The following is a 17,627-nucleotide window of genomic DNA, read 5'->3' on the forward strand; positions in this document are numbered from 1 at the left end:
CAACCCCCACCTGTGCACACTCATGTCCCAAGGGACAGTTTGCCCCAAACAACATGAGCTCCCAGGAAACACCCCTCTGAGGCCTGCAACCTTCTTACACACTCACCCCAAATAACTCCTCGTACATTCATCCTAATCCCCTCAACATGAGAATTTCCCCAGACGTACGTGTATGCACAGGCTTCCCACACATGCAGATGGAACACGCTCCCATTTCCATCACTTCTCCTGCACACCTGCCCCAAACACTAGGGTCCACACACCCCTCTTATTCCACCCACATTCATGACTCACACCCACCTGCTCCCCAGACACCTCCTGTTTGACAAGAATCCACCGCTGCACCCCTCCCCCAGAATACCACCAGCCCACCACACACTCCACTCAACCATAGAGAATATTCTTCTGGCCCTCACGATCGCCCGGGGGAAGAGAGGGGTCCCCAAGTCTCCCGCCCTCAGTCCAAACCTGGCTTGAGCCGATTTCCTCGCCAAGGTTTTGCCTCCCTGTCCCTAAACCCAAGACCTGGGGTAAAAGCGGTGCCCCCGGCCTGCAGCTGCGCCCCTCACTCACCGCCCACAGCCATAGGCCAGGACCTCCTGAGTTCCCTGCACAGACACCCGACCCGACCCTGCCGCCCAGGGTGGGGGCACTCAGTGAACCCCGCCCTCCCCGGGGTCCAGGCCTGCCTGCGGGCTCAAGGTTTCCGCGCCCAGCCCAGTACCCCTCTCAGCGCCCCGGGCCCGCAGCGCGCAGGGGCGGGGATGGGGGCGGAGCGACGGCGCCCGGGCTCCGCCCTCCGCGGAGGCCCGGGGATGGGGCCCTGACGGCCGACGTCAGCGCCGGGCGCGGACCCCTACCACCCTCGGTGTGGAGGAGCGGGCGGGAGTCTCTGAGAACAGCGGGCCCTGACTCCGTGAACCCAGACCCTAAAGCTGCAGGACGGAGGAGGGAGCACCCCGATTCTCCAGGGCCTTCCTGGCTTGGCCCCGCCTCCAGCCCACCGCCCTCCCCGCTGCCCAACAGTCAAAGCAGCAACCCCAGCTAACTGTGGGCACGGTTCTTAGTGCTTTACATACACACGTTATGTATATACACGGACACATTTATTCCTGAGAACGACCTGAGAAGCACTATCACTGGTGGTCCTGTCGTGCCCAGGAGGAAACAGGCGCCGAGAGTTAGAGCTTGCCTAGGAGCGTGCGGCAGGGTCAGTGAGTGCAGTGACCCACGCCCTGCCCGTGCGTTAGATGCCCTGCGTTCATCATCTCACGGATTCCTCTCGATCTCTCTCCCTATTCTGCACATCAAGCAACTGAGGCTGAGAGATGTGTGTGAGTTCACTGGTCCGAGGTAAATAACTAGTACCAGGACCCACAGGCAGATTCTAACCCAAGGCTGTATTTCTTGCTGGCCCACGTAGAGGGATGAAAACAGAGGCAGAAGATGAGGTGGGGTCTTCCAGGGAGAGGGCCGGCGGTGGGAGTGGGCCAGGGATGGTGTGCTGGTTCAGGTGGTACAAGCGGTAGTTATGAGTTACCTTTTGGACCCACGCAGACCTGAGTTCCTTTCCAGGCTCTTCAAAGCACTCGCTATGTGACCTCTGGATAATAGCATCACCTTTTTGAACTGCAGTTTCTCCATTTGTAAAATAGGGCAAGTACTCCCTGTCTGTTAGATTGTGATCGCATATATAAAGCACTTAGATTAGGTGAAATTAACACATGTCCAGCATTTGCCCCAAACTAGGCACTCTGAACGTGTTTAATAGTGCTTAGGAATAGAATTATTTATTAATATAGCCATCATCTTCAGTCTGATGAAGGGACTCTTCTCGCCCTACAGGCCTCGACCTCCTTCAAGGAGGCCACCAGCTTGCACTGGCTTCCCTGTCTCTCGGAAGCCTTCCGTCTCACCAGTCTCAGACAGCCAAACTGGAGGATTCCCTTCCTGATGTGGGGCCGGCCAGAGTTCTCTCGCTCCAGGGCTCTGGGGCTCTGTGCCAAGAGTCCAGACGCTGGAGTTGGCACGGGCCCCGCTCTCAGGGAGAGCAGATGGTGTCTGGAAGTGCACTTGGCTCAGCCAGATATTCTGGCTGACAACAGGCAGGGAGACCCGCTGGAGGATAGAGGAGGAGAGGGAGCAGAACTGTTCTATCAGGAGAGATAACCTGGTACTCTTTATTATCTCCTTAACCTTGCTCTTATCACTGTGAAACACACTACATACTTTGGCTGTTTGTAGTTTGAATTCCCCCACTTCAGTGCCAGCTGCAGCTGAGCTGGGATTTGCTCTCTTTTGTTCACTGCTTTGCCTCGGGGCCTAGAACAGTGCCTGGGTGCAAAGCAGGTCTTCAATACCTATTTGTGGCGTGGGCACCTGAATTGTTACCAGCTTCCCTTTTTTACTGAGGCTGAATCAGTACATTTTACTGAGGCTGAATTTACTGATTTTTACTGAATCCCTGAGCAACATGGGGCCTCCTGACCCCCTAGGCCTCCCTAGAGATTTTTTTTTTTGGTCACTCTGCATGCAGGATTTTATTCCGTGGATGGAATCTGCACCCCTTGCAGTGGAAGTGCAAAGTCCTGACCACTGGACCACCAGGGAAGTCCCGCACCCTAGAGATTTATTAACTTCACTACATTCTCTGGCCACCATCAGCCTTGTACAGTCTCCCTGCCCCTTCCAGAGTTCTTGGGCTTTGTGGTGGTCCGGAAATACTGAACATGAAATCCCAGCCAGGATTATGAACAGAAGCCTAAGCCACTGAGTGAAAGTTTGATGAGGAACAGGACATGTATTTAGTCTCAAAGGATCCCCCCACAGATAACTTATTACAAAGGGGAAAAAACAGTATTAATGGACAACGTCAGCAGACACCACTTAAATCAGGTGGTGGAAGTGAACATCACCAGTATTGGACGAGATCAACATCGTGTGCCTACTGATGCGCACTTGAAAAGGAAGGACATGACATCATTTCTATGATGCTTCTGCCAAAAATGCATCATCTGAATCTAATCATGAGAACACATGGGACAGAGCCAAATCGAGGGACACTTTATAAAGTGGCTGATCTGAACTCTTCAAAAATGTCAGTATTGGGACTTCCTTGGTGGTCCAGTGGTTAAGAATCCACCTTGCAATGCCGGGGATGATGCCAAGGGATAACTAAGTTCGTGAGTTGCAACTATGAAGCCTGCATGCTCTGGAGCCCATGTGCCACAACTAGAGAGCCTGTGTGCCACAACTAAGACCTAATGCAGCCAAATTAAATATATATATTTTAAATGTCAGTGTCATGAAAACAAAAACATAAAAATCTAAAAGTTGGCAGCCTGTTCTAGGTTAAATGTGACCAAAGAAACATGACGGGCTCCCTAGGTGGCACTAGTGGTAAAGAGCCCATTTACCAATGCAGGAGACATAAGAGGCTCGGGTTCAATCCCTGAGTCAGGAACGTCCCTTGGAGGAAGGCATGGCAACCCACTCTGGTATTCTTGCCTGGAAAATTCCATAGACAGAGGAGCCTGATGGGCTATAGTCCATGGGGTTGCGAAGAGGTGGACATGACTGAAGCGACTTAGCCCGCATGCAAAGAAACATGAATCTGCCTGCAATGTAGGAGGCCTGGGTTCAATCCCTGGGTTGGGAAGATCCCCTGGAGAAGGAAATGGCAACCTACTCCAGTATCCTTGCCTGGAAAATCTCATGACAGAGGAGCCTGGTGGGCTGCAGTCCATGGGGTTGCAGAGTCGGACACGACTGAGCGACTAATACTTACTTAAAGAAACATGACGAATAAACACAAAGTGTGATCCCAGATGGAGAGCAGATGGTGACAAGGTGTTTTATTGGGACAATGGGAGAAGTTTGAATATAAACTATGAATTAGATGATAGTTTTCTGTCAATATTAAATTGATACTTGGGGAAATGTTAAACTGGTATTATGGTTATATAGGAGAATCCTCTAATTCTTGGAGAATTTTACTGTTAACATAATATTATGAATATATGTATATGTGTACACATATGTGTATATATGTGTGTATATACATACATATATATATGAAAAGAAAATCAAGTGAAAAAATTGAACAAAACTTCACAAAAAGAGGAAATCCAAGGTAGCAATGAACATTTAAAAAATTACCCAACTAATCATCAGGCAAATGCAAATTAAAATCACAATGTGATACTAATACACCCCCATTGGAATGGCTAAATGATAGAAGAAGCCACCAGGAAGTACTGGTAAGGATGTGGAGCAGGGGAACTCTCATACATCTAAATTGGTTCAACCACTAGGTTGAATGAGCATCCAAATTGGTTCAACCACTAGGAAAACTCCTGGGCAGTTTCTATTATAGCTGAACATATCTTGTGTGTGCGTGTGCGTACTTAGTCATGTCTGACTCTTTGTGACCCCATGGACTGTAGCCTGCCCAGCTCCCCTGTCCATGGTATTTTCCAGGCAGGAATACTGGAGTGGATTGCCATTTCCTTCTCCAGGGGATCTTCCCAATCCAGGGATCAAACTCATGTCTCTTGGGTCTCCTGAACTGGCAGGTGGATTCTTTACTAGTGAACCACCTAATGACCCAGCAATTCCAGTCCAATAAGATATGAACATATGTCCACCGGAAAACAGGTTCCCATCAACAGATGGATAAAGTACAGCATCTTCACACAGAGGAAACTATATAGCAATGAGAATGAAAGAACTTCAGCCACGTGCAATGGCATGGGATAAATTTCACAAAGCACTGAGCAAGAGACAGCAGACACAAAGTAAGACATACTGCGAGATTTCATTTATATAAAGTACAAAACCAGGCAAAATTAATGCATATTGCTAGGAGTTCAGTTAGTGGTTTCCCTTGGGGGCATCCTGGATGAGGCATGAAGGGCATCCTTGGAGGTTAGTCACGTTCTTTTCATGAGTTGATTTCTGGCTACCAAGTGTGTTCAGTTAATGAAATTTAATTCAGCTGTTCACTTATGATTTGCACACTTTTCTGTACATATACTGCCAAACACTTATTTTTGAAAATGTGAGTTTGATCTAAAGATATGGATAACCTTCCAAGATGTATCACTGAGTGAAAAATGCAAGATGTGGGAATTCCCTGTGGTTCAGTGGTTAGGACTAGGCTCTTTCACTGCCAAGGACTTGGGTTCAATCCCTGGTCAGGGAACTAAGATCCCACAAGCCACTCTGCTTGGCCAAAAAAAAAGCCAAGATATAAAAGAGGATGAACAGTCACTCTAATAATGAGTACAGCATTTCCTCCAAAAATTAAAAATAGAATTACCATATGACCCAGCAATTCCACTTCTTTGGGTATATACCCAAAAGAACTGAAAGCAAGGTATTAAAGAGATGTGTGTATACAGCCACGTTCATAGTAGCTGTATTCACAATAGCCCAAAGGTGGAAGCAACCCAACTAGATGAATGGATAAAGAAAACAGAATGTATATCTAAAATGGAATATTATTCAACTTTAGAAAGGAAGGAAATTCCGTGATGTCCACTTTGTAATGTATAGAAATACCAAACCATTATGTTGTGTACCTGGAACTAACATGGTGTTGGAGGTCAACTATGCTTCAAAATAAATAAATAATTGCCATATAATTTTGAAACACAAGGAAATTCTGACATGCACTACAGCATGGCTGATCCTTGAGGACATTATGCTAAATTATGCTAAATGAAAAAACCCAGTCATAAAAGGACAAATATTGATTCCACTCATATGGGGTACCTACAGTAGTCAAATTCATAGAAGTAGAAAGTAAATAGGGGGTTTCCAGGGGCTAGAGGAAGGGAGGGAGGGATGGGAGTTTTTGTTTTATTGGTACAGTTTCAGTTTTGCAAAATGAAAAGAGTTCTAGAGACATTGCACAATTATGTGAATGTACTTAAGGCCACTGTTCACGTAAAGATGGTTAAAATGGTAAATTTTATGAGTATGTTCTCACAATTTAAAATACTTTAAGAATAAAAACTACATAAAGAGATATTCAGTGTGCTTCTTGTAAAAAGTATGTAAAATGTGCCATCTCAGTAATACAACATGAACAGTAAAAACCATCAATAATAACAAACATTTACAGTGCTTCTTATGTGCCAGGCACTACCCTAAATTCATTAGGCATTTGTATTATTATTATTAGGCACTGACATTGTTATTATTGCTGCATAACAAAATCCTCCAAAACTTTAATGGCTTAAAACAACAAATACTACCATCAGACATAGTTTCTGTTGGTCATGCTTTGTTGGCTGACTCTGGGTCAGGGTGTCATGAAGTTACAGCTGGCATGGTGGCCAGCTGCAATAGTCACTGAAGGTTTGCTGCAGCTGAACCATCTCCTTCCAAGATGGGTCTCTCACATGGCGCTGGTTTGTTTGGCTTTGGTTCTTCCCCATTTGGGTCTCTCTGCTGTCATGTCGTGGTGGCTGGGCTCTCTCAGGGGAGCCATGCAAGAGAGAAATGGAGGTGGAATCCCCATGCCTTTTATGGCTTAGTCTCAGAAGTCACACAGTAACAACTGTACCAGGAGCTACTGGAGCAAGTGACAAAGTGCAGCCTATACTCAAGAGCGGAAGGCTCCACCACCTAGTGAAAGGAGTGTCAGGAATCTGTGGACATGCTTTAAATGTCCAGCTTCATACGTTCATTAAATTCTGACCATAATCTAACAGGGTGGGTACCATTACTCATGCTCCTGTTACAGACGAGGGAACTGAGAGGCTAAAGGTCAAATGGAAGGGCCAGAACTAAGACTTAAATCCAGGTAGGTGAACTGGGAAGCATTTTCTTAATCACTAATATTATCAGTGGGAAAGAAACCAACTGAAGAAAAAATATTTAAGAAGGAGCTTTTTATGAGACTTTGTTTGGTTTTGGGCCATGCTGTGTGGCATGTGGGATCTTAGTTCTGAGACCAGAGAATGAACCCTGTGCCCAGTGAAGTGGAAGGAGAGAGTCTTAACCACTGGACCACCAGGTGAGTCCCATGTATAGGACTTTGATGACTGGCTGGACATGGGACGTGATGGAGTTGAGGATGACACCCATGACCTCTATATTCCTTTGATACTGGGAGATGAGATGTGTATCCAAGAGAAGTGAGACAGTAGGAAGTGAAGAACATAAAGTTTTCGGACAGAGCGAGAGAGAACTATGGGCTTCCCAGGTGGCACAGTGGTAAAGAATCTACCTACCAGTGCAGGAGACGTGGGTTCCATCCCTGGGTTGAGAAGATCCCCTGGAGTAGGAACTGGCAACCCACTCCAGTATTCTTGCCTGGAAAATTCCATGGACAGAGGAGCCTGGCAGCCTCCAGTCCATGCAGTCACAAAAGAGTCGGACGCAACTGAGCACGTAGCACAAGACAGAACTATAGTCGATTTGGTTTAAGGATAAATTATTTTGCCCTAATTTCTTCATCTTAAATAAATCTGATAATTACCCACTCTGTGGGATATCTGTGGGCTTCCCTGATGGTGCAGTGGTAAAGAATCCACCTGCCAATGTAAAAGACATGGATTCGATCCCTGGATCAGGAAGTTCCCCTGGAGAAGGAAATGGCAACCCACTCCAGGGTTCTTGCTTGAAAAATCCCTATGGACAGAGGAGCCTGGCAGGCTACAGTCCAAAGGGTTGCAAAGAGTCGGACACGACTGAGCACACACATGGGATATCTAAGGATTAAAGGAGATCATGCTTGCAAAACAATCAGTTTACAGTGGCTGGCACAGAGAAATCACTTGATAAATGGTAGCTTTCAAATATACCTATTAGTGAAATATTATCAAATTATATACCTATTATTTTTTTCTATATAAATACTATCTGTGGAGCCCTACACCAAAGTCACAGGTGTAAAGCCTTGTACCAAGTCCACAAATGTGAAGGCCCGTACTAAGGTCATCTCAGGAACTGACCAGAGCCCCCATAGCAATCATTGCCATGAGCGCCCTCCAGATCTAAACCACTCAATTCCTTGATCCCATATTAGGTAAAAACACCCACTCCATTATTCACCCTATAGCATCCTACCCAATCACCTAATGCCACCCTTCCAGCAGGAGTTTTGTCTTGAGGCTATAAAAATTGGCTACTAGCCGACGAAAGGCGTTGGCTCTCTCTTGAGCCAGCCTGCTCTTCTAACAGTCAGCTCTCCCTGCTCTGTCAGGAGGTAGGCCTGCTGTTCTAAGGGCATCTCCCTCCGGAATAAACTCTATCCTCCTCTCATTCTGCCTCATGTCTGGAAATTCCTTTCTAACCTGCACACAATCCACAACACTAGCCTATTGAAATGTTGCCCCCCTCCCTATCACTTTGAGCTGGTGACTCTTAACTTTTGCTGTCCCCGTTTTACAATAAGTAGGGGAATAAGTTCCCTTTGGACTCCTGGTCTGGGCTGGAGGAATAAGGCAGGAACTAAGGTTCAGCTGGACTTGGAGGGTGGAGAAGGTACTGCTCAGGAAATCAGAACGTGTGAGTGCCTGACTCAGTCACTCCACTTGGGGTCATGACATGGATGAGATAACTGAGACCTAGAGCTGTGCAAGGTCCTAAGTTACTGACAGAGTCCAGCCTTCAAAAACAGGATTTTCTGCAGATAACGTGGCCTCAGTTCCTCATTTCTCTTACCCCTTCCCCCACCCCACCCACTCATTGCTCAGAATCAGCACTAACAATGAAGAAATGGGCGGTATTTCTGAGAAGGAAGTTGGATTTATCAGTCTTTGAGGAGCTTGGGGGAACTCTAAAAAGGAACCCCGCCAACCAGATGAAGTTTATTTCCAAGTTAGGAGGCAAAGGGATGCATCCAAACTCGTGAGATTCCGCCGTAGCTCTGGCTCAAGTCTGTCTTGCGGTCCCTGTTGAGAGACAGTTTGAGGGGTAATGGGGCATGGATGGATTTGCTTATTCTGTTATGAGAATATCTGAGACAGACAGTGTTCAAACTTCGCCGCGCTCAACATGGCCACAACCGGGCCACGCCGCAAGTCGTGGCTGGAGAGACTTGTTACCCAAAAACGGAGACGGGTGGGGGAGAGAAAATGTCAATCACAGCATAGTCCCGCCCACCAAGTGCCGCTAGGGCCAATTAGCAACCCGCAGGGCGGGTGCAAGGCCAGGGGAGGAGGCTGCCGTTGCCCCAGCAACAACCTGGGAGGCAGAAGGCGGGCGCGGTCTCGGAGATATCTGCGCCTCAGCTCTCTCGCTGCCAGGAATGTCCTAGGAGAGGCGTGAGCCAGACCTGGGAAGTCAGCGCCTGCGGAGAGGGGGACAGGTCAGGCCCATGAACTCTAATCCCCGCCAGCGCTCTCGCCTCTCCTAACCGTTAGGTACTCTGAGGTAGGAATAAGGCATGCGCGAACTCACAGGAGGAGCTAAGGCGCCCAGCGACGCATGCGCCTCATAGACTTGGGGGGGGCGGAAATCTGACGTGGGAGGCGGAGCTTTTGTGTTGTGGGCGGAGCCATTGGGGCCCCTGGGGCGGGACTTTCCGCGGCGTTGAGCCTAGGAAGTTATTTTAGAAGCAGGCAGAGTTACGCGCCAGCTCCTTGGAGCGTCAGTTTCTCGCCCCTCATTTTTCTGAGACTCTCCTGGAGAGGCAGTTAGTATCATGGTTGAAACCGCAACCTCAGTGGTTTGACGAAACTAGTTTGGAATCCCACGTATTGCCCCTTACTTGGTGGGCCTCAGTCTTCCCTTCTATTAGGTGGAGATAATTGTACACTTTTCTCATAAGGCTGTGATTATATTTTCCCCTTTCAGGGCAATGGCTGAGGTGCACGTGATCGGACAGATCAGGGGGGCCACCGGTTTCTCGGAAAGTAGCCTGTTCTGCAAGTGGGGCGTCCACACAGGTATTCCCCGACATGGTTCATTTCCCCACCGAAACCTCAGTCTATAGCTCCACCTACTTTCCTTGACCCCTTGGTTCAATCCCTGGTCCTTAGCTTCCGTCAGTTCTCAGGACTCCTACCCCTGACCACATTCTGTTCATGCGAGTCTCAGGCTCCCTTCTTATCCCTTCCCATCCCACCTCTGGGAACTCTTGAGTTCTAGTCTCTCAATACACATTCCCTGAGGGCTTCCCATGGTGGTGCTAGTGGTAAAGAACCTGCCTGCCAGTGCAAGAGACATAAGAGACATGGGTTTGATCCCTGGGTCTGGAAGATCCCCTGAAGGAGGGCATGGCAACTCACTCCAGTATTCTTGCCTGGAGAATCCCATGGACAGAGGAGCCTGGTAGGCTACCGTCCATAGGGTCACAAAGAGTCGGACAGGACTGAAGTGACTTAGCACACACAGCGAGGATAGGGGACTATAGGCTTGACACACCCACCTATCCCCAGCACACACTCCCAATCCTCAGAACACCTAAAACCCCAACAACACTATTTGGCTTCCATTCACTGTCTTAGAGGTGCTTTGGCCTTGGGTGACTCCCCCATCTTAATTCTTTGCTTTACCGTCTCCATTTATTGAATTCTTAAGGTGAAATAGTTTCCATCTTGCAACTAAGAGGAGAGACCACCCTCCTGTATTCATATTTCTCTGTGAAAACGTAGGAACCCAGTTCTGATTGTCATCCAAGTCCATCCACATAAGCCCAAGAGGGACCTTGGAGGTCCCAGTTTTCATGGCTTTCCATCAGAGGCAGTAGAGGGTTGGTGGTTAGTGTGATAGGGCCAGGTCACCAAGTCTGGGCTCAGATACAAACTCCCTTACCTATTAATTGGGAGCCTTTGGACTTGACCTTTTTAAGCCTGTTTCCTTGTCTGAAAATGAAGCTAATAGCACCTAAGAGGCAGCAGAGTACTAAGAGGTTAAGAGCAGAGACTGCCTGGATTCAAAACCAGCTCCTGTTTATTAATTATGTGACCTTGGGCACTTGTCTTTGCCTTGATTTCCCTGTCAGTACAATGGGAATAATAACACTGTTTACCTCATGGGGTTGTTGTGAGGACTACATGAATATCAACAGCCCTTAGAAGAGAACCTGGATTTGTAAGTCCTCATAAGTGTTGCCTGGCTTGTGTAACAGCTGGATGGGCTCTTGTTTCTAAGCCTGGGATATGTTGTCTAGTAGAGATATATGTCCATGAAATGAGTGTGCCCATTGTCGTCATCATCTTTTTAGGTCCAGAGTCCTTTGTGATTTCACTGGTGGATAGACTCGTGGCTGAGATTCCCTGGGAAACTGGGATCCTCCAGTTGAGTGAATAAGACAAGCCTGGAATCAACTCGGTTTCCAGCGCCCTACCACTCGTCTGTTCTGTGACCCTGCCTCAGTTTCCTGGTCCTTAAAATGGGACTATTTGTCCTTCATAGCAGTCTTGTATGTGAGAATCCTGACTCAGGGTCTGTTGCTTTCCTCACTTGGCCCAGAAGGGAGCAGTAACCAACATTTTTATTATTTCAGGGGGCTCTTCGCCAGGGAGAGGAGGTTAGTTATGCAAGAGAGAGCCCAGAGGCAGTCAGATAAGGGGCTTGGTCTCTGCTATCAGTCAGAACTCTATCTGAGGAACTTCCCTGGTGGTTAAGACTCCACTTAACCACTTCCAGCGGTTAAGACTCCACACTTCCACTGCAGGGGACACAGTTCAATCCCTGGTCGAGAAACTAAGATCCCTGCATGCTTCAAGGCACGGTCAAAAACAAATAACAAACAAACCAGAAACAAAACAGAGCTCCATTTGAATTAGCTCCACTATGGGACTTGGTCTGCTGCGGTCCTGCTGTAGCCTCAGCATGCAGAACAGTGCTTAGCACAGAGAAGGTATTCAGTAAAGGTTTGTGGAATGAATGGCCAAGTGCCATTCCTTCTCAGAGTCTGTTTCTTTACCTGTAAGATGAGGATTGTATTAGCCCCCACCTCCTAGGATCATTTCTTTGTCCAGCAAACACGTATCAAGTACCTTCTGTGTACCAAGATCTGAGTTTGCGATCCTAAGGATCCAGTACTTTATAAGATGCTGCTCTCTGGGGGCTCACAGTAGGGGAGACAGAGAATAAATAAACAGATAAAGACATGAGTCTAATGATTACCGATCGTGTACTAGGTCCTAGGAAGAGATGAGCTGAGAGATGATGTGAGAGGGACTGGTTAGTTTGGGGATAGAAGAATGAGGGAGAACACCTCTGTGAAAGTAGTGCTTGAGCTGATCCCTGAAGTATGGGGAAAACAAGTCTGGGGACATCCAGGAGCAGGGTTTTCTAGGCAAAGGGAACAGCCAGTGCAAAGGCCCTGAAGAGTGGAACAAAAATAGAACCAGTGAGGCCAGAGAGTGGTGAGGAATGAGGAAAGTGATGAAAGATGAGCTCAGGAAGGTGGTGGGTGGGGGCGGGGAGGGGGCACAGGCCAGGCCTTGCAGGGCCTGTGGGCTATGGAGGAGAATCTGTAAGCAGGGGGTGGGGTGGGGATTAAGAGTCCCAGAAGGTGGATTAAATGAATTCATTACTAAAGCGCTTAGCGCAGCGTCTGGCGTTTGCTAAGCACTCAGTGCATTTTCACTATGACTGTCACCCTCAGTAGGATTGCTATTACGATGCACCTTTCACGATATGCTCTGTGCTTTTGTTAATGAAGGACACCCTTGGCCCCATCTTAGTCCTCAGACTAGGGCCTCTAAATGTGGAATGAGAATAGTAATATAATAAAGTGATACCCGACACTTTTTCAGCAGGCACTATGCTATGGACACTATTCTTAGTGCTTCGTGTGTATTAATTCATTTAATCATCTCACAAACCTGTGAGGGATGCATTATTATTATACCCACCTTACAGATGGGAAGACTGAGGCAGAGAAAGGTAACAAGCCCAAGGTTGCATCAGTTCAGTTCAGTTCAGTCGCTCAGTCATGTCCGACTCTTTGCAACCCCATGAATGGCAGCACGCCAGGTCTCCCTGTCCATCACCAACTCCCGGAGTTCACTCCGACTCACGTCCATCGAGTCCGTGATGCCATCCAGCCATCTCATCCTCTCTCGTCCCCTTCTCCTCCTGCCCCCAACCCTCCCAGCATCAGAGTCTTTTCCAATGAGTCAACTCTTTGCATGAGGTGTCCAAAGTACTGGAGCTTCAGCTTTAGCATCATTCCTTCCAAAGAAATCCCAGGATTGATCTCCTTCAGAATGGACTGGTTGGATCTCCTTGCAGTCCAAGGGACTCTCAAGAGTCTTCTCCAACACCACAGTTCAAACGCATCAATTCTTTGGCGCTCAGCCTTCTTCACAGTCCAACTCTCACATCCATACATGACCACAGGAAAAACCATAGCCTTGACTAGACAGATCTTAGTTGGCAAAGTAATGTCTCTGCTTTTGAATATACTATCTAGGTTGGTCATAACTTTTCTTCCAAGGAGTAAGCGTCTTTTAATTTCATGGCTGCAGTCACCATCTGCAGTTGCATAGGCAGGAGGAAATAGTACCAGGATTTAAATCTAGACATTTGGCTCCAGAATCTACACTTTGCAATCCTTGACCACCACCCACCCCTGGTTCCAGGGAGAAAGGGGGTCCTGCAACCACAGTGGGATCCCCTTCCTGAGGACTGTCCCCTGCCCTTCCCCCTGACCTCATCCATGTCCTGGCTCTCACTTGCAGGGGCAGCATGGAAGCTCCTGTCAGGCGTGCGGGAGGGCCAAACACAGGTGGACACTCCCCAGATAGGGGACATGGCCTACTGGTCCCACCCCATCGACCTGCACTTCGCCACCAAAGGCCTTCAAGGTGGGTTCCCAGCCTGGACCTCAGGCTAGACTAACAAGAGGTGGGTTAGCGGCACCCACATGCTACCAGAACCGGAACCACCAAGTGCTGGCCCTGCTTCCTGTGCCTTTGGGTCCCTTTCCTGACCAGACTTGGCCCTGGAGAGGCTGAGCTGAAACCTCCCCAGGCCAGCTCTAGAGTTCGTTAGAACCAGGGCAGAGGCCAAGGTTAAGGGGGCAAGGTCAAGGGGCAGGCCAGGGGAGAGGGACGTGGCTTTCACAGAGACAAAGCAAGAGAGTCTTCAATCAGAAGGACGCTGGGAGGCACTTCCTGGAGGTCCAGGGGTTAAGATGCTGCGCTTCCAATGCAGGGGGCCTGGGTTTGATCCCTGGTAGGGGGACTAAGATCCCACACAATAATTGGCTCAGTCAAAAAAAAAAAAGGAGGAAGCTGGGAGAGGATTAAGAGAGAGAGAGGTGAAGGCTAGTGGCTGTTCTGCAGGCAGTGCTTTTCTGCTGCTTGGAGGGTAAATGAATATGTGAGAGGAGGAGGGGTATCAGAAAACCTTTTCTGGAGGAATATTTGTGTCGTTAGAAAGGAGTAGATTCCAGGAAATAGTCTAGATAAATATGCCATATATTTCTATCATATAAATAATAGTTACTCAGTGCCTACCCTGTGTCAGGGGGGTGCCAAGGAGATATCAGTGATGAGACAGCCCCTGCTAGCCCAGCTCTGTTCCCACACAGATCATCTCTGGGGAGAGAAAAAGCTACCCAGAGTGGCAGCCCAGAGTGGGCAGGTCTGGGTGAGGGATCCTGAAGGACTCTGGGAGCCCAGAGGAGGTGCCTTACTCTGCTGGGGAGTTCAGGGAGGGGTTCCCGGAGGAGGGGGAATGTTTGGTTTTGCTGTGAAGAGTCAGTAGGAGCTATTAAAATGGAAAGATGGAAGAGGGTTCTAGGGAGAAAGCCATGTGTGGAAGGGTCAAGGGGGGAGGTGAGTCAGGGGTATTTGGAGGATGGAGGGTGAGCAGGGGGACTACAAGGGATGATGCGGCAGGGGACAGGAACAGGCCCTGCAGGATCTTCAATGCCAGGCCGCAGAGTGGAGGCCATATCTAGGGGGCCAGAGCAGGTGATTGACAAGTCAGATTTTGCTTTTAAAAGATCCCTCTGGGGACTTCCTGGTGGTCCAGGGGTTGAGGATCCACCTTCCAATGCAGGGGAGATAGGTTTAATCCCTGGTCAGGGAACTAAGATCTCACATGCTGTGGGGCAGCTGGGTCCACGTGACTACTGAGCCTGTGGGCTCTGGAGCCCTAGTGCCACAACAGAAATCCCATGTGCCACAAGTGAGACCTGACTCAGCCAAACAAATAAATAAACATTAAAAAAATAAAAAGATTGCAGTTTAAAAAAAAAATCCCTCTGGCTGCTTCACAGGTGACGGATTGGAAGGTGAGGCAGGCCACAGTCCTTTCAGCTCTTAAGGATCCCAAATATCCTTGCCGTTTCTTTTCTCATTCTATTAGGAAATCCCATCAGCTCCACCTTTGGAATGCATCCTGAATGTCATCACTCCCCTGACCCCCATCACCTCTTACTAGGCTGTTACCATAGAGTCTTTACTGAGGTGTCCCTCCTGTGAACACCTAAGTCAGGCCACATTCCTCCTCTGCTTAGGACCCTCTGTGGTCCCCACATCACTCAAGGTAAAAGGCAAAGCCTTACCATGGAAGGACAGGGCCCTGCTTGATCTGGTTCTGTCTCCCCTTCCCCGTCTGCTCCAGCCACATCAGTCCCACCAGGCAGCTCCCACCTCAGGGCCTTTGCACTAGCTGTCCCCTCTGCTGGGAGCACTCTTTCCTAGATAGCCATATAGCCCCCAGTCTCTTCCTTCCTTTAAGCACTGCCTCTGATGTCACCTTCTCACTAAATTTTTTCTTGATCACTGCCTTCTAAAACTGCATGCCTACCTACTCCCACCCTACCCAGCTTATTTTTCTCCAGAGCAGTTATCACCATCTGACATACCCTATAATTTGCGTATTTACTGTGTTGGTTGTCTAAGATGTCAGCTGCACAAGGGCAGAAATTTTGTCTGCCCTGTTCACTGCTGTATCCCCAGCTTCTAGAACAGGGCCAAGCTCAGAGAGACTCAGAAAGGAGAGTGAAATGGCGCTGGATCTCCCAAGCACTTTGCCTGTAGGGTGAGGAGCTGAACTGTATCTTGAGTGAGGAACTGGGAAATCTATGGAAAGGGGAGAAAGATGCTTCCAGCTGCCAGGTGAAAGATGATGAAGGCAAGAAAGAAGGCCCCGAGGCCAGGAAAGAGGACAGGGTGTGGCCATGGGGAGGGAAGGAAGGAGGCATCCAGGACAAGGCCCAACACCCTCACCTGGGGACTGGGCTCCCCGGAGATGTGGACACAGAGGAGAAGGCCAACAGAATTCAACAGAGGCCAGACCTCAAGGGTCTAGAATGTTGAGGTTGGACTTTATACTGAGAGCATTAGGGAATCATGGAAGGGTTTTGAGCCAAGGAAGAACCTGGATTCAGAAAGATCCCTTTGGCTGCTCTCTGGTGGTCCAGAGGAGGAGGGTGGGGCAGAAACCTGGCAGGGAAGCACTGGGCCTGGGGTCTTCAGGAGTAAGAGGCTGGGCTGTACCCCTTTACCTTTCCACCCTCCCTCCTATCCTGCAGGCTGGCCCCGGCTCCATCTCCAGGTGTGGTCCCAGGACAGCTTTGGCCGCTGCCAGCTTGCAGGCTATGGCTTTTGCCATGTGCCCAGCAGTCCAGGCACCCACCAGCTGGACTGCCCCACGTGGCGGCCCCTGGGCAGCTGGGGAGAGCAGCTGGCGAGGGCCTTCGTGGGCGGCGGGCCTCAGCTGCTGCATGGAGATGCCATCTACAGTGGGGCTGACCGCTATCGCCTGCACACCACCTCCGGGGGCACCGTGCACCTTGAGCTGAGCCTGCTGCTGCGCCACTTTGATCGGTATGGGGTTGAATGCTGAAGGAGCCTATAAGAATGGCTGGCCCCCAGCCATGTCTTGGGACACCCCATAAGGGGCAGGATGGTGCAGTGGTCAGAAGCATGGGCTTTGGAGACTGTGAGGCCTGACCCAGCCAAGGCTGGTGCAGCTTCTAACCTGACTAGCACCTCAAGCCCAGTGGCTACCCCTCCCAGGTCCAGTTTTCCCATCTGTAAAATGGGCCAGTAGGTGTGTGGGCTCACAGGGGTTGGGTGCAGAGAAGCTGCTGGCACATGGAAGGGCTCAATAAAGGTGTGGTGCTTTTCAAGTGTGGGTGCTTTTTTGACCATCTGTCAGACGTGGGCCGGGGGTGGGGGGATTCCTCCTACTGTTACCCTCCTCCTCAAGCCCCCTTCCCTTGCCCTCTGCCTCAGCATCTGACCCCCTTCTCCACTCTGGGTGATGCTCTTAAGGGCCCCCACTCCTTGGAGGTTCCCCCCGCCCCGTGCCCCTTTCCCCAGTGGCTCCTTAGTTTCTGGCTGACCCTCTTCCCCTCTGCCCTGGTTTCCCACTCTCCACTGGGGCGGTCCACCTCGGAGTCCCTGTATCCTGTATCCCCATTCTCCGAGCTTTCCGCACTACGTAGGTCTTTATGCTCTCGCTGACCCCCGGCCCAGTCCTCAAACCCACACGCATCACTGCCGCCCGCTTCGGTGGCGCTCGACCGCCAGGAGGCAGCACCCTGTTGGTGGGGCGGAGCCGGGTGTCCGCCCCCTCCCCCCGGGCTTAAGGGACCCCCCTTGGAGCCCGCCCACGCAAGATGCGGACCGTGGCCCGGCCCCCCCGTGCCCTCCCCCTCTGAGGGCCGCCCCCGCCCCGCGCGCTTCCTGGGTGGG

General features: G+C 49.7%; 1 protein-coding gene across 3 annotated transcripts; it reads left to right on the forward strand.

The window, feature by feature from the left end:
* The first annotated feature begins 9,155 nt into the window (after positions 1-9,155).
* On the forward strand, positions 9,156-17,059 carry B9D2 (B9 domain containing 2). 3 transcript variants are annotated; one of them, XM_040252831.1, is made up of 4 exons: positions 9,156-9,387; positions 9,811-9,902; positions 13,653-13,778; positions 16,460-17,059. In XM_040252831.1, exons 2-4 carry the CDS (start codon positions 9,815-9,817, stop codon positions 16,771-16,773), a joined length of 528 nt encoding a protein of 175 aa, XP_040108765.1. In that variant the 5' UTR covers positions 9,156-9,387; positions 9,811-9,814; the 3' UTR covers positions 16,774-17,059. The 3 variants fall into 3 exon arrangements, with proteins under 3 accessions (XP_040108765.1, XP_040108766.1, XP_040108767.1); XM_040252832.1 differs by having other exon boundaries at positions 9,156-9,377; XM_040252833.1 differs by having other exon boundaries at positions 9,156-9,322.
* Positions 17,060-17,627: the final 568 nt, after the last annotated feature.

Source organism: Oryx dammah, unplaced genomic scaffold, assembly GCF_014754425.2.
Source record: "Oryx dammah isolate SB20612 unplaced genomic scaffold, SCBI_Odam_1.1 HiC_scaffold_13, whole genome shotgun sequence".
In the NCBI taxonomy this organism is placed as follows: Eukaryota; Metazoa; Chordata; class Mammalia; order Artiodactyla; family Bovidae; genus Oryx; species Oryx dammah.